The 17,451-nt window shown below is 37.8% G+C and overlaps 1 protein-coding gene across 1 annotated transcript; it reads right to left on the bottom strand.

Moving 5' to 3' along the window:
* Positions 1 to 1,068: 1,068 nt before the first annotated feature.
* On the bottom strand, positions 1,069 to 17,140 carry sh3gl1b (SH3-domain GRB2-like 1b). The gene is made up of 9 exons (XM_007558657.2): positions 16,766 to 17,140; positions 10,993 to 11,061; positions 10,358 to 10,430; positions 10,125 to 10,268; positions 9,715 to 9,848; positions 9,462 to 9,620; positions 7,345 to 7,448; positions 7,057 to 7,190; positions 1,069 to 3,587 (listed from the first exon to the last, which is right to left on the bottom strand). Exons 1-9 carry the CDS (start codon positions 16,808 to 16,810, stop codon positions 3,394 to 3,396), a joined length of 1,056 nt encoding a protein of 351 aa, XP_007558719.1. The 5' UTR covers positions 16,811 to 17,140; the 3' UTR covers positions 1,069 to 3,393.
* Between the last annotated feature and the right edge of the window lie 311 nt (positions 17,141 to 17,451).

Below are 17,451 nucleotides of genomic sequence, written 5' to 3'. Positions count from 1 at the left end.
CTCTGTCAATGCCCCCATACTCGAAGTTTATTACTTTTGAGTCGCAGCCTAAACCTTCAATGCGTTTGAAGAGGGTTTTTATGGGACTGACTGACTTGAAGTAGAGCATAATTACAAAGTGGAAAAAAAATACAGAATTTTCACAGATTTTTCTGAACTACATCCAGAAATGTCTTGCATTTGTAATAAAGACTTTATACCATGATGTGCCCAGCACAATAAAAAAAAAAAAGGAGCAGAGCAGTACAAACCAAAATAGTGTTATAAAGTGGAAAGAGTACAGAACAACTGGAAACATTCAGAGACATGGACATCACATCTAAACTCGCAGGACGGTGCTCAAATAACCATGGCAACTGTGGAAGAGCTGCAGGGATCTAAAGCTTTTGACGGCATAATCAAATCCCATTTGCAGTTTACCACAAACCATGTAGGACGTTAAGTGACACCAGTCGTAAATGTGGAAGGCGGCGCTCTTCTCTGAAACATGGTGGCAACATAAACATGAAAGCCAAGCAGAGTTGCTGGGAAGATTAAATGTGTTTAAAAAGTTGCTCATTGCTGTTAAGAGGCAACAAAGCACTTGAGACCGACTAACTTCAAACAGGGTAACTTTAAACAGACAGGGCTACAAAGAAATGTTTTAGATCAAAGTATGCTCATGAACGAAAGTCTATACCTAAATTCAGTAGGTGCAGACTGTAGCAACATGTAAAAAATAATGTTTGCAGATTGGGTTATTTTGTAAAGGATGGACAAAAATGTCTCAACATGTGTAAATCAGGCAGGAAATAAACCCCAAATAACTTGCACCTGTAATTACCATGCTTTTTTTGTTTTTAATTACTTGGAAATTTAACTAAGAAAAATAAAATAAATCCCAACGCATGTTTTGTTGCTCACTAAAACAGAATCTGAAAAAAGATTAATATTTGTAGCTGGCGCCTGACGAGATAATTCTGTTGAAGGGATTTGAATACTTATGCAAACCACTATTAATGTCTGAGTCCAAAATGAAATACTTGATATTTTCCTCTTGACTTGATTCAAACATATAAAAATTCAACATTTACTTTTTTTGTCTTTTATTTTCTGTAAGAAGTTGGTAAACAGGAAATACGAAGGAAGCACATACAAATATTGTGGTGATAAAAAAAAAATATTGCAGGCAAAATCTGTATGCGTAAACAAAAAGTAAATTAAATCTAGGGTACATACAAGGTGTAATAATATAAGTCTACATGCAATGATTATTTGAAATGTTTTAAGGTCTCTTATATAAAAAAATAACACTAAAGAGATTCATTTATTGCAGCTTAAGGAGAATGTAAGACTGGTTAAACAATTACATAGCCCTTTAAGAAATTAAGTGACTTTAAAAAAAACAAAACAACAAAGATTTGAATATATTAAAAAAGATAGAAAACAGTTTCCATGGATCTACTGATGAAATATTTGATCAGTCTGAACATGTCCAGGAAATTGCCTGTAGTGTCATCAATGTGCATAAACGTGCACACATAAAAGTGCCAATGGGTAGAAATAAAAGCAATACAACTCATTACAATGTCTGAGTAAACGGGTAAGATTTGGTTGCTCTTAGTTCCCCTTTTTGCTCTCCAAAGGCACGATCACATGCATGTTGGACTCTTGATTAATAATGTTGTCATTACAGCACCTTTCATGTCCGTTAGCCTTGAACTACATACAAACATTGACACGCAGCATGGTCAGACATGTAAACGTATTGGATGAGGACCGCACACAGACACGGAAGAGTCAGGCAGCTGAATGGAGACGAAAGGGACGAAATAAGACACAAAACACTGTAAACGATTAAAAAGCACAGAACTGACATTCACAATTAGAACTCCACAGACAACCTTTACAATTCAAAGATAAATCGTTTGGCAACCATTTGTGGCTTAATTTCATCCAAACGGACAGCGGTTTAAAAATCGTGCCAATTCCCTTGATGTTTTCCCTTTTAAATATTCCTCATTCTCACACACCGAGCTGTGAATGTTGGGTAAGACTCCACCGGCGGATCTGGACGGTTCAGAACAAGAAGCCAGCCCTGTTTGAACAGTCAGCCGGAGACAATAACACATCTATCATGTCCAACGTACAGAATAACAGGTTCAGACTATGATCGGATTCACATTCTCTGAGACATGAGGACAGACATCAAAAGCAGGACAGTTAGTGGTGAATATAAAAGACTAGCTCGCTGCCAGCAGCGTCATCTATTCAGGCATTGCATTATGTTACGTGGTGCCAAGTACAGGGCTCCAAAAGGCCTTAAAAAGGGGAGAAAAAAAACATGCTTCGATCAGAAGGTCAAAAACTGCACAAATACATGCCTGTATTAAAATTAATGTTTCTATTGCATTTTTACAGACTTTTTTGGCTCTGCCTCCTTATTTAAACAAACTGACAAAAAGGTGCAACCTCTGCATTTACCTTTGGGTCTGTGTATAATGATAGAGAATGTCTGTAATATGTTAATCTCATCTGAAGCCCAAGGTGCAGATACATTTCCTCGCACGCGACGTTAACCAGTCAGATTCCTGAAAATGGTGAAGGCATCGCAACGGAAACACTGAAAGTAAAGGTAACTACTGTTAAATATGTCGGCTGCTGAACAGCCAATTGAAACGAACCAAAAAAAAACAAAACAACAAAAAAAAAAAATTAATTAGGCCAAAATTTTAAAACAGTCCAAATGTGATTATTTGCCAATAAGCTTTTTTTTGTAACACAGCTACTGCAACAATATCTGTTCATGGGTAATATCAATTTAGTGGAGGTGAAAGTAATTCTCTGCCAGGCCAGAAGGTGGCGTCAAGGTTTGCACTGCAGTACTCTGATGGAATCACAAATAGTTTCTGTTTTGCAATGATACTATTCAGTCAAGTTCTCATGAGAGTCATTGTGAAGTTTGAGCTACAAAGCTACACTATTGTTAGGTTGATCACCTTCCTGTGTCACAGAGACTGCAGTTACACAAAAACAATGACAAGGATCTGTGAATCCACTTATGGTAATAAGGGAACTTAAAATCATTTCTGTCACCTAATTGTGATGAAAAATGTATTGCTCATCTATTTGTCAACAGTTAGTCCCCAGGAAATTCTTGCTCACTGTCAGATGCACGATAAAAATGGTTTGTCTCAGTCCTAGTCTGGCTGCTTTTTACTTTTCTGTGGAAAAGGTTGGTGTTCTGCTTTGATATCACATCCAGATCTTGTGTTTACAAAAAAGTGCTCACTCCTGGTGATGACGATGAAGCTCAAAGTGAAAATGAAACCCTTGTAGACTGTCTCAAGTCTTCACTGGTCTCCTTCACCACACTGTTTACACGTCTCGACTTCTCTTAGCGCTTTCGTTGTTTTAGTGTGGCAACGGAACGAGGACTTCCACGTAGTTGAGAGGGAAGAATCCCGACTGGCCATTTAGCATGCCCTCATACCAGTTTTCATCGATTTGATTGGTCAGGATGATGATGTCGCCTTCGTGGAAGCCCAGCTCTCCCTCGTTCTCTGGCTCGAAGTCGTAAAGGGCCTTACAGCTCGGCTGCTCTGGGGCTGGTAGGGACGGGAAAGAAGGAAAGATGAGAATTACAGAGAAAAACACGCGATCCCGAAGCAGATCCAGTTGAGTCACACACCACATCTTTAGCAGGATATTTAAACTTTTGATGTTAGTGTAACATTAACACGACTTTCAAACAAGTTAAGGAGATCTGCCAGGAAGAATCTCTGAGCATAAACATTCCTGAAAACCAGATTTCTGCCCCTGTTCTCTTCACTTTCTCGCTCTGTCGCTGTGACCTCACGCAGATCAGCGGCGATTTACACACAGACAAACTAGGCCTTTTTTTTTTTTTTTTTTGCAGCTGAACAATTTTCTCATTGTATCACGTTCACGCAACACAGTGCCGGGCAAGCTAGAGACAGGGAGAGTTTGGTCACTCACTCGATCACTTAATACAGTATCAGCTCACAGGGGCAGAAAAATAACACTTAATGCAAGAGAAGATAGACAATTTTAGGGAGGTGTTAACGCACATTTACAATAACAAACATGGGGGACAGTATTATAGGTGTTTTAGCTCATCAATTACAAAAAAAAAGGAAAAATGGGGTCAACTTTGAAAACATTTGTAAATATTTGATCCTAAATGGGAAAAGTTAATACATTGTTAGATATGACGGATCATTTTTCAGCATGCAAGTTTCTAAGTAACGATCCCATTAAGTCATGCTTTGCTTTAGATAAAACACAAAACCAAAGGCAAACACAGGTGGGGTCTTAAAAATATGTCAAACAGGGAACTTGGAGAGTCCCCAGGTTAAAACATTTGCATTAACATCGAAATTACTAATCAGATCAAAACTAATTTTCTGATTAAACATGAATGGCATCATTCTTGCACAGTTGGACTTAAAAAAAAATCTGGAAATTATTAAGCACAATGTACGACTTATGGTTACAAATAGACAATGTTCCCACTGTTCTCCAAGAGCTTCAGCATATCGGCTATGTAAGGTCAACAACGTATAGGAATTACGAGAGGTTTAAATCCTAAGTCACAGGTCAAATGTACTACCAGTAAGAGGGCATGCGAATGCCTCAGGCTCATAATATCCTGCCAAATATTGCCTTGCGATTGTAATATTATGAAGCCTGATGTTTATATGACAACTGTAAAACAGTAAGCTGTGCTGCTCTATTGAACAGCATACCAGGCTGAGAACATCACGATCCTGTGTGGCTGCTGATTATATTTTGACTCATTTTAATGTGAAAGTAAGGTTAATTGACAGTTGCTACACACTAAGATGCTAAAACCTACATATAATAAAATGATCATATGTAGAAATAGATGTGTATATTGGAAAGATTCAATTTAAAAGTTTTAAGCAAGAGGTCGAGTTTTTCAGCTGTCCGGTGTCAACGAACAAACAGTCTGTCCGCTGTGGAGCGAGGAGTCGGCTTGCTCAGCATGGCCTTCTTTGGAGTAGCTTTCTGACACCCCTCCATGTCAACAGTAGGTTACAAAACGCCACCGCAGAAATAAAATTCGGTCCAAATTTTGAGGGAGAAATTTAATCCTGATGTGGCAGCAGATGGGTTTGCTCAGAGGAACAGGGGAAACATAGCAAATCTGTAGCTGACACGGAAATGAAAACACAGACGGATCACTGCAATTCTCGTTTATTATGATTATTATTATTATTATTATTATCATCACATTTTCAATATATGCAATATCACAATCTGGGTACAGTACTTGAGCTACAGCATTTCAGGCACCGTGCATTCAAACTCTTCTTGATAATAATGTATTTTCCACTTGGAAAATCTTTTACTGTCCATAGCTGATCAGAGCTTGGTGACCAGCATGCAAAAGTTTAAAGAGTGGAAAAGAAATGATGATTAGAGGAGGGAGAAACATCTTCACTGCAATCAAAATGGCAATGCAGATGAACAATAACATTACGCAGTTATGTTTTCCTAAACTCGTGCAATCATAATTCCTTTCACCAATTTTGTGAAGTCCCCACTTACCCATTATGGTCAATTCCAAAATTTCTTTAAAAACTACAAACAAAACCAGATTTTTCCCCCCACTTAAAACAATGAGTTTCTCAGAAACAGCTCAAAGATACGAATATGTCTCTTTTTACTCTACCGTAGCACTTTGTGCAACAAATAAACCAAACTACCAAAAATTACAGGATACTAAAAACTGAGTGATCATCGCTGACTCAGTTTTACTATTCTTTGCTCAAAAGTGCAGCATTTTGGAAAGCATCCACTTCAACAAGCCACACTCAAACTAAATAACAGATGTATCCAATTTTATATTTGGGAAGAGAAAAGCTCTGATGTAGTGTTATGTGTTGGCTGGTTAATCCTTTCAATCATTAATTTTAACTACAGAGTAGCCTCAGGCAGCCTCTCTGTCATAAATTACTATTTGTATTAAACGCCTTATTTTTATGTGCTCGGCTTCACGCAGTGGGTGGGAGAGCTGTCTGTGTCAAAGATCTGACGTTATAAAAACAGAGGACAAATATTCAGATAGAAATGGTAATGCAACATTAATATATTAGATCTTTGGTCAATTTTAACCGTTCCCCCCCCGAAATACCCTAAAATCAGACAGCAATATTTTTGAAAATTGAGTGCTAACATTAGTTGAACAAAAGTAGGTAACTAGATTTATAAAATGTAATAAAAATCCCACTTTGTTGAAGTCTAGTTTGGCGTCCAAAGGACAGGATGAGAAGTTAAAGCAAAACCAAACGCTTGCTAAACAAGACACATAAAGAAAACACACCACTGATAAGAAGCATCTATTTCCTGAAAATCTAATCAGAATGTCACTCATACACACGCACGCACGCACGCACGCACGCACGCACGCACGCACGCACGCACGCACACACACACACACACGTACACGTACTCATGCACCATTCCAAGGCTGCAACTTGGACACATAGTCGGTGACTCACACAATCCTAGCTTCCGAAAGGACAATGTTGCACAGAGAAAGGACCGTTCTGCTGATGTCACAGGAAAGAGGAACAAGGTCAGTGGGAGAAAGGCGAGCCAGATAACGGGGTGGGACAGAGTCACTAACTTCTCACACCAACATTGGTCAACAGCTTAGTGATGTCACTTCAACATCCAAATAGTCAAACATTCATAAAAGCCTTCATCAGACTAGAGAAGTGAAAAAAAGAAAAGGCGAGAGGAATTTCTCTATTTTCTTTTGGCCTCATGGTACTTATTAGTTGCAGTTGTTGAGCAATCATGTTGGCAACATTCAGAGTGTTTCTGTAAGATTTCAGGGATCTTTATTAAAGGCACAGTGCTCTGACGCAATCATCTTTTGTAGTTTATAGAAACAGCTGGATGCCTTGTAATTGCTGGAACTTCGTGAAAGCAGATCTTTTTACAGATATAACCAGTCACACGTCACAGAGGTTTTGAAATCTGAAGCGGGTAGTGAGTTTACTGATTGTGTAATCTGCATCCTACCTGAGTTGCGGGAGGGAGGGGGCGCCACTGAAGACGTATAACCTCCGTTGGAGTGGTTGTTCTCGCCAAAGTCAAAGATAGGTTTGGGTTTAGGCGTGTACTCTCGTCTTGGCCGAGACTGAGCTTCAGTCATCCTGTTTAAAAAGACATTGGAAACAATCCTTGTACATGAATTAGCTTAAATTCTACTGTGCAGATCTGGAGCATCTCAGAGGAGAGACGACAGTCACTTGAAGAAAAAGAGTTGTTTTGCCTTTGTGCATCTTTTGATTTGATTTCTGCACCAACCTCTCTCGCAGTTTATCGGAGAGCTCCTCCAGCACTTGGACGGCTTGTTTGTGGTACTGAAGTTGAGACTCAACGAGAGATGAAAGCTGGCTCACCTGCTCTATCTGCACACACAAACAAACATGCCGTAAAAGACACGCAGATTCCTGTTGCCGAGTTTATGCAATAGCATAAGTCATTTTAAGAGATAAACAGACCAAACCTGAAAACAACACGTTCAAAAGCAACAGTATCTTCCCACATTCGGAACCAAATTCGATCCAGACAAATGTAAGCTAATGTTATCTTGCACAGCTATTTTTATTTGGGTATTTTTTGCATAGGGAGAAGTGTTTATGTAACAAATGCTGCAAACCAGCATATAATAGCCAAAACTAACTTGCAATGGAAGGCCTGTAATTATTTCTGTTCATAGGAGGAGCTATGGGTTTGGAGAGCAACTTTCAGCGAATGTTAGAACATCAATTATGTAGCACGAGGGGATAAAACCAAAAATGATGCATTTTTTTGAATGTCATTCAAACTATTACGGTATTAATTGCGACAAAATATGCTCCAGCTTTTAAGAGCTTACGATAACATCATAGGAAGTCTGAAGATCAAAACTTAACTTTCAGCAAACAGAATTACAGACGTAAGACATTCCCACACCCTGACAGAAAGAAAGCTGAAATTAAGAGTCCCAATCACAGCATTTTCAAAGAATCACTGTGAGTCTCTCTGACTATGCTGGTATCCTAATTTCTGTTATTGGTTTAACGTTTGTGATTTTATGGAAAACACACTCACAGGTGCATTTTGTATTGCCAACGTTGTCATTAGCTAGAAAGTTTGCAGACTGAATTAGGGGGGAAAAAAAGACGATGAGCTAAACGCTGGCAGAAACAACATTTGAGGAAGTCAGATTTCTACAGCATGAAACAACCAAGAGAAGCTGTGGTGGGTAAAACGTAGGAAGAAGGAGAAGTGCAGATACAGCTTGTTTTGAAGACTTGGTGACTGAAATATAACTAAATCTCCCTAGAGCTGCAGGTGTATGCTTGGACTGGACCCTTAGATGGAAGGTGACCAGCTCGCAGGATGTTCTGTTCAGAGCAATAAGCACAGAAAAATTGGGATGGTTCTCTAATAACAACACAACTTTTTGTTTGTGTGCTAATCTTTTTTCGGGACATATCCATGTATTTATTGCTTAGATTTACTTAATTTCAGTGAAAAATCTATGAAAGTGTTAACTTAAAATCTAAGAGAATGTACCATAAATAACAAGGTAGACGGTAGGCAGACGGTGTTACTGCACACTTCTGTATATTTTTAGGAGGCTTAATAATTAAAAAAAGACGGAGATCTGCCCCAAACCCACTGCAGAGTTAGTTATGTAGGACAAAAATCAGAACGCGAAAGTAGGGCATAAATTGTAGTGTGTCATTCGACTGCACTTTAAAGGCACAGAATTTTCAAGCATACAGATAGTATTGATTTGGTGAAAATTAATGTTGCATGAAATTGAGACTCTGTGAATTTGGAGACTAAACAAAAGACATGACATATACTATCACATGTAAGGACTCCTTAAATTTAGCCATTTACAAGTCTTAAGTAAGTGTTGTGACACTGCCTGATAGGTAAAACGATCACAGGTAAACCACTAAATACTACAGTTAGTCCCTGTGCAGAGTGGGCGTGCTTGGTTGAGTTTTATAGCTCTAATGAGCAGAGTTTATGTTTGCCCTGTGGGTGTGTTTGACGAAACACCATAAAGGAAAAACATAAACTTTCACAGAGTAGCAAATGATTTGATGACACAAATAAAGTTCAGGTCTCCGTGAATCTGGTAAATTATCCACAGTAAATACCAAAGTACAATAAGTAAACAACATAATGATATAAACATTTCTGTGAGAAGCCAAACCTCTGCTACTTCAACAAGTATTTTACTTCCTTCCACAGTAATTTGAGAAACTCGAGTAGAAGGATGACTAAAATGGGTAAATAAAAAAAGCTCCGAAAACAAAACAAAATAAAACAAAAAAAAAACAACTAAACTTCTGGATGTGGTTACAAGTTCAGTTGTATTAAAAATAAAACCAGACGGTTTAACTGTGGGAAGTGCTTACATCAGTCTCCAGCAGGTTGTACATGCTGGTCTCAGCCACTTCCTTTGACTCATGAAACTTCTCCAGGGCCTGTCGAACTTCCTCATCTGGAATCTTGCCCTGACGCTTCTTCTTGTAGTCGTAATCCAGCCGACGGCCTTCAAGCTTCTTCAGATGGTGCTGATTGGGGTCACAGTTACAGCTTAGAGGCCTGTGCATTTTGTCAAAATAACTTTTTTTAATGCAATATTTCATATCAGAAGCATATTTTTACCTGAATCTCTCTGAGGTCCTTGTCAGACAGACTTTGTAATGGATCAATAAAGTTCTGTTTTACGTCGATGTCTAGAGAGTCCTTCACTTCTGCTAACCGCTTCATGGCCTCTCCTACATCCACTAGAGCAGCGCCTGGAACACAAAGACATTTAAGAGTCAAACATAATTTGTAATATTATATGACAAACACTCGGTTCAACCTTTAAGGTGTAAATAAATAAATCTCCAATGCATGGATGTGAAAAAGAATAGACAAAAAGAACCTGATATACATTGTGCGAATAGCTTCCATGCAACTCGTAAATGAACATTTAATAACCAGACGCATCTACTTGGTACACTATGGAAGTTATGATTAAAAACTGCTGAGGATTCACAACAAAAAACAAGGACATCTACACATCTCACCAAAGTTAGTGTCTTCTCCGAGTTCCCTTCCATACTTGGCCATGCACTCTCCAAGCAGGCCTTCAGCCTGAGGATAACCTGGGTTCTTCACCTGACCACGAATCTTTGACATGGTGTTCAACATGGACAGTTTGGCCCGTGACGCTTTAGAGGTAAAATGAAGAGGAAATTACTTCAACAGAAGCGTTAAGAATTGCACAGACAGATCAATGGCAGCAGTTTTGTTTTCGAACCTGGGTTGGGTTGAAGGTACTCCGATGTTTTGGAGATCACCTCCGCTACTGCTTTACTGGTCACATCAACTTTCTGCAAAAGCAGGTAAAACATCATGCTGCATCTGTTATTTTCCAAATTCAACAAGGAGATAAGGAACTAATCTTTACTTAGACGTATCCAAATGCTAGTCGTACTACTAACAAGAGTAATGTTTGCAGTGATACATGACCTCCAAAGTTATTTTTTCTAAGACATTTTTTTTTTTTTTGTAGAACACACTGGATATGTGGGAAGAAGATAACCAAATATTTCAGAATTTTTTCCACTATTATGTCCCTAACCTGCTTGTTGTGTATGGAAAACCTAACAGTTATCAGCAAAGGAGCAAAGATTACATTAACAACGTAGAAATTGTGTTTAATGCAAAAAGTTCTGTTGGCCATTTTTTTTATTACATTTTCAATCCAGCTGACAATTACACTTTATAGACTTATTATAAACTTCAACAATTAAAGAAAAAAAAACAAAAACTGCATCAACCAGCAACATTTGCATTGAATGTCCAATTTTTCCCTTAAAAAAAAGTATAAAATCTGCTTGTGTGCTGTGTAAAATCACAACTTTGACGTATTCTCTGTGATATATCTCATACCCGTTCCAGGTCTCTGAAGTCATCATCTAGTTTGGTTCCTTCTGCGCCACCAACTTTCTCACTTACCATCTATAGGGGGAGAGATTGGAGGACAGAAATAAAGAGTCACGGGAAAGAAAGGATGAGACGTGACAAAACAAAGTGCAAAAGCCGCATGTGTGATAGCACACACGCGGCTTTGATCTGAGAGGAAAAAATGCGGAAGTGCATTATGAATATCCAAATGGTGGCTTTGCAATATTTGCATCAGTGATGGACAGTTCAATGTGTGAAACCTTTTATCGGAGTAGCAAAACCCGTGAAACAAAATGACTTGTGTAAAAACAAAACAGAAAAAAGGAGTCTTTAACCAGTTAACTTAGATACTTTTATCTCTAACATGTAGCATCTCAAAGACACTCTCGTATGATTCTCTTTAAATACATTATAAAACAACCATGTAGTCTAAAACAGAAATAAAAGCCTCAGATACAGACAGCTGTGTCCGAATTTCCCCTGACGCATCACTCTTGTTTTAAATTTCAGATCTGTTCAGCAAAAATACGCCCCGAAATCCTCCGTAGTTTGCTTAACTTTCTGCAATAGATCTACATCACAATACATTTTAAAACAGTGAAAAACACACAAACAGCAGCTTGCAACATATTTTCTTTACTCTTTTTTTTTTTTTTTTTACGCCAGTGTTAACATTAAAATTTCCTCTCCTGCAGGAAACAATTCAAGCTGTACAAATACTGAAGTCAAGCTGAGGCTGTGAACAGGAAATATAACGCTGAACAACACCTGTACTCTGCACAATGTGGTTTACATTTTCCACAGCGCCAGAGTAAATGTAAAACAGGCAGAAATAAAATTTTAAAAACACCTCTACCTGTTGGTAAAAAATATACACAAAGAAAAACAGCTTAAGCTCCATTTGGATTTCAATAATGTTCTCCTTGGAGGAAATGTTTTCAGTAGGATCTACCATGCACTATTTTGAGATGTGAACAAACTCTAGTGTTGAATGGTTTAATGTAAACATCCAGTTCATAGTTTAAGACGTAATGTTCATCTTCTTAGGTTTAATTTAACCATCTTTTACAGAGAGAGAAACCTCTGTGTGCTAACTGAACAAATATTTAAAACTTTCAGCTTTGGTCACATGGTTTAACACAGTGATTTAAAATGTCTTCCACCTTAAATTGTAAAAATATTGTTTTTCAAAACAAGAGTGCCCTATGCTGATATCTTCAATCAGCTCCGCTGTGTGTATCTTTGCTGTGTGCAGGCAGCACAGGACTGGAGACCTGAGAGATTCAGTCAGATTGCGAAGGTGCAAGGGAAATTGAGTCAAATTATTACTCGTATGCAAACGAAAGCCATAAAACGCAGCACAAAAGTTCTATTGTTGCCGTTTTTGTATAAACAAACCAAAGATTCCTGTGTCTAACAGGAATCTTTTTTTTTTCTCCATCTTCATAACTGTGTATTATTCAAATACTTCTCCCTTATCGCAAAGCTTAGATCAAATTTTGTTTCCTTTTTTTCAGTTGACAAAACCTGCAAAGCTGATTTCTACACAAAGAGATGTGACACGTCAGGAAAACCAAAACCCCTTCAGTGGTTTAAAGCTCACAAACAATAAACTAAGGAAATAACTACAGCATGCATTATGCTATCCACGTTGAAGTTATGATATGCAAAACGAGGAGTTTGGAGTGCAGAGTACGAAAACAAAACAGGAGCGCGGGAGCGGTGAAATAAAATCAGACTTTTAAAGTCGATGCTAAAAAGGACAGAGCTCTGCCAACATAGCACCTGAGAAAACTAGATGTCAGGAGGAAATTACTCAGCTGACCACATGTTCAAAAGCTCTGGTGTGTCCAGACACACGGCGGCATTTTCAGGTTGATAAAAAGCTGACGTCCAATCCTTCGGTAGGCTTCCTGCACTCTGGTGAAAACATCAGCCTTCTTAAATGTTTAAGTCAGGGCCATTCGGCTGGTGGAAAATAAGATGTCGTTATTGTGGTATTCTCCGTGTGCTGTGAAACCAGGTCATTTTCAGCTCTCAGAAAAGTCTCCGGTTTCAGTCAGAGCTGTGACCATGGACGGCGCCATTGTTTTGACAAATGTGTTGATAGGAGACCGAGGCTGTGTCTGTCTCAACGTTATCTCTGTGGAAGACATTTACAGTCAGTGGACCCAAGAGGTAAAACTGCCTCACCCCAGGGGGAAATTTGCTCATCAGTAAATACACAAATAAACCAAGGTGACCTTTCCATCTCCACATCCATTGCTTTGGCAGCAACACATTTAAATTTCAAATTTTAACACCCTTCTAGGCAGCGGGGTAAATCATTAATGATCTCTTCAGTCTGCAGAGACAAAGGAACGACTCCAAACAGCTAGTCAATGTGGATTATAAATAACATTGAAAAAGGTGCATACTTTCCAACATTATGCTTTTTTTTATACATTCTGACAAAAAAGAAAAAAAAAGAATAGATACACTACATCCCATCAATTTCGCTGATGTGAAGTGTAAATGCTCAGATAAAAGCTGAGCAATTTCAAGCTCAAACATTCTTTCCTTTTTCAGACTCAGAAAATCTATAAGGCTCTCCGTCTGCATAAAAGATGAAAAATGTTTGATTCTCAGCCAGTCGTCACGAGGTTTCTTAATGACGCCTATAAATGTTTTCTATGTGGTCACATTTAGAAGTGGGCGATATGGACTTGGAAGTTTTATGACAGTGTTTGACAATAATATTGTCATACAAGTGACGATATGAACTATTTATTATATATTTTTTAGGTAATTGTGTGACTATGACTGTTTGTCAGCAATCGTAGCCCCAAAAACACAAATAATACTCTTGAAAAACATTTCCACTTGTGATGTGCTTTGTTATGACACTATAAAGAAGTTTGATTTGGGTCACTAAACTGCGTATGGTAATCATATTTTCAAACTTATTGGTAATGCACACATTGAACAAGCTGTGGCAAAAATAGAAAACTGTCAATCCTGACAATAAGGACAGATTTGGGGGTTTCTAAACATCATGGATTATAATTTATTGTGGTCAAGATAAATCAAAACTCTTATCATGATAAGGAATTTATCACAGTACATCAAAACAATACAATAAAGGGCCCACCCCTAGTTGTGTTACAAACAAAAAAAAATAATGTAATTTTTTTGGAATGTCATTCAATTGCAGGTCTGGCTTTTTGTTTAGGTGAACATCCACCCAGCCCTCGTGTCATTTACTGCCTCTCACAGATTTCCTTCCTCTAATCAGCTTCATCTATCTTACTGTTTCTGCAGAAGCACTCACTCAGCATGATGACGTTTCACAGAGGGGGTGGCGTGCAGCGCAACTTGCTTTGTGGTATGAGGCATTTTGACTGATGACCAAAAGGTTAAATCTAAGTCTCAGATGGTCAAAGCAATTTCTGTCTGTGTCCTTTATGTGGATTGTGGTGAGCTCTAAACTGGACGTCTTCTTCTAACTTGTACACAAAGGCCAGATTTGTAGAGTGCATTTAATAACAGGTGTCTGTTTGAGGAAATTTCCCCACCTGCACTGTCGATTTCTTCAGCTGAGTTACAATGAGATTAAATTGTACAATTGGATTATTTAAGAATTACACGGTTTCTAAACACAATTAGTTACACTGGATTATATTTAGAAATATAATCTTAAAGCACACTACACTTATAAGGTTTTTATTTTAATTAAAATTGCAAAATCAAAAAAAGTTCCAGATAACCAATTTCTTTAGGCTGGACTGATGCAGTTGCACAAAAATGCCCACAAACTGTTTTTTTTAGGACCTTTTATATTCATCCTATGCTGTCGCTCCATTTCAGACCCTCAGGTTTTAGCACACAGAGAATGGATTTGTCACTAGCAAACTTTCCACAATGTCGTCAAGTTAAACATATCAGTGTCGAAGCTAAAGGTTGGAACACTGGGAAATTAAAAAAAAAAACAAAAAAAAACTCAAAGGTGTTTCAATTGATTTGTAGGAATTTAAAAAAAAATACAAGAACACAAAACATAACGGAAAGACCTCTTCGATATTCTCAACATTTGCATAATCTGCAAACCCCTATCATCACGGCTGCCCCAGCATCTGTAGCATGCCATCACACTATAACCTGCACCTGTCGGGAATGATTAAAGACAATAAAAAGCAATCTTAGGATTACATTATAAATATCATTCCTGCAAACCGACTTAATCCCAAATCAGATCCACACACCCCCACTAATCTAGACTAATCCTTTCAGATTGAACAGTGGTTTAGCTCTTAGTATGATCGACATCACACAATACAAAGAACACAGAAGTTGCAACGTGTGTGCCACTCTTTGGCGACTCATCGTGTCGTTAATCCATACATTTATACAAGAAAATTCAATGTAATGCAACAGAAATTACAGTTTTGCTCAGGTTAACGTTAGAATCATTAAATCTGAGAAACCAAAATGATTTACTGCTAAATCTTAAAGCCTGCCATAAAAAAGTACTCTATCTAAGCTTTATATATATCAACAATTTCATATTCTGTGACAAATTGTACTGTTTAACCAGCATATTTCCCTGTCACTGATTTATCTATTAGAATTTTCTACCAGTATGTTGTTTCACCCTTGAGAGACATTTCAGGTTTGACATGTATTGTTTAAAAAATATTTAAAGACAGTGAAAGACGGGAAAAAAAATAAGACAACCTATAAGCATATATATAATTTCCACAGCCAACTTTCCTCCTGTGAATAAAATCTAAGCTATGTGGAGTGCTATTGCCTTGCACGGAGTTTTGGCAAGAAAAGCCGCTGCAATGCAGTGAAATAAAGAGAAAGAACACACTGTCCACCTTCCCTTCGCTGCATCCATCCTTTGGATCAATTCTCATGCATGGACCTACTTTATCTCTTTTTCTGCTAATCATTTTCACTACAGCCTGTCCTGCCCTACACGACAGCCGCTAAATCACAATATTTCCCCTTTACTACAGGGATCTGGTTTTGTTCCTGACAGGAAGCTGGGGCAGAAACCAAATGTCTTTCCTGCTTAGATCAGCAGGGGTAGGGAGAAAAGACAAAAAAAAAAAATCTTTTTAAACAGTCTCCTCCCATGACTGGGAGAGATGCCCCAAATTAAAAACATTCACATTAAAGCTGAGACAAGAAAACTAACATAGATTTTCATGTGTAATGGAAGGAAAAGCAAGTTCTTTTTTTTCAGTCAGACATACTAAACAGAATTCAAAATGGGATATTTGTGTTTTGAATATGTTGATACATTCGAGAAAATGTTTTACTACTTAAAAAGTAGTCATAAAAACACATTTTCATGGATCAACCCTCGGAGAGTTACATTGCTGTTATTACGATGTTGTTTTCTCTTTGTACAACATGACTCTTCCTTCAGCAAACACATCCAAGATTCCCCAGTTTGCTTACCTACATAATCTGAATTGTTGCATTTTGTAAAAAATATATATTTACAGGGCAGACTCCACATTTTTAACGCGTTATTAACAAGTTACATATGTCCAGTTGACGTCTAAGTGACTTTTACTAAATGTACGGTAAAATAAAGAGAGAAAATGAAAAGTAATTTAAACGTTTTCACCCACTAAAACAACAAGTTGTCAAAAACATCCACCGTTATATAAACGAAGCGGCGTTAGCTTCACTTTGTTTGTTAGCTCAGAATGCTACATGCATCTAGCTAGCTGCTAACGGTAACGGTTAGAAAAGTTTTGCAAACCTGACTGGCTTTATAAAACTGCTTCTTCAAACCCGCCACAGACATGTTGAAACCCGCCTGTCGTCTGCACTTCTACTATCGGAGGTGTAAACAGGTCACAATGTAGGAAAAAAGTTAACGTTACAGTTTGTCAGAAAATGGGCCAGTGCAAAAAAAGAGCAAACGTTTCGGGGGGAAATCATAGGTTTGCTGATCCGTCACTCCAAGTCGGGACACGCCAACTGACCACGTCCACAGTGAGAGTGGGTGCTGCCACAGAGAGCGGGGCAGAAATGATTAAAAAGAAAAAAAAATAGAAAGGAACAAAATTCCAATTTATTAGTTTAAACTCGCAGTCTGCTTTTACATCTTCTCTAAATCTCTGTCAAGCACTAAAAATATTTATTTAACTGTAAATGTCGGCGACGCAATGTTTTCAATAAATGAAACCACAGTGCCCTCTGCTGGATACACGAGTAAGCACCAGTACTGAGGCTCCGGAACAGTACTAAAAACACTTTAATAATAATAATAATAATAATAATAATAATAATAATAATAATAATAATAATAATAATAATAATAATAATAATAATAATAATAAAGCTTTAACTAAATATAACAACTACTAATACTAATACTACTACTAATACTAGCACTATTAATAATAATAATGCTCTTGGTGGCTGTAATGATAGTCATATCAT

This window comes from Poecilia formosa, unplaced genomic scaffold (genome assembly GCF_000485575.1).
Source record: "Poecilia formosa unplaced genomic scaffold, Poecilia_formosa-5.1.2 Scaffold98, whole genome shotgun sequence".
NCBI classification, from domain to species: Eukaryota; Metazoa; Chordata; class Actinopteri; order Cyprinodontiformes; family Poeciliidae; genus Poecilia; species Poecilia formosa.
Note: the sequence above shows the minus strand (reverse complement) of the source record. Positions and strands in the feature narration are given on the sequence as shown.

Bases quoted from the DNA above. Each gene is read 5' to 3' on its own strand.
- sh3gl1b (XM_007558657.2), bottom strand. From the start codon at position 16,810: ATGTCTGTGGCGGGTTTGAAGAAGCAGTTTTATAAAGCCAGTCAG. The intron at 9,849-10,124 runs GTGAGATGTGTA...TTTGTGTTCCAG, and splicing joins CGGAGAAGACACTAACTTTG to GCGCTGCTCTAGTGGATGTA. The intron at 3,588-7,056 runs GTAGGATGCAGA...CGTCCCTACCAG, and splicing joins CCCTCCCTCCCGCAACTCAG to CCCCAGAGCAGCCGAGCTGT.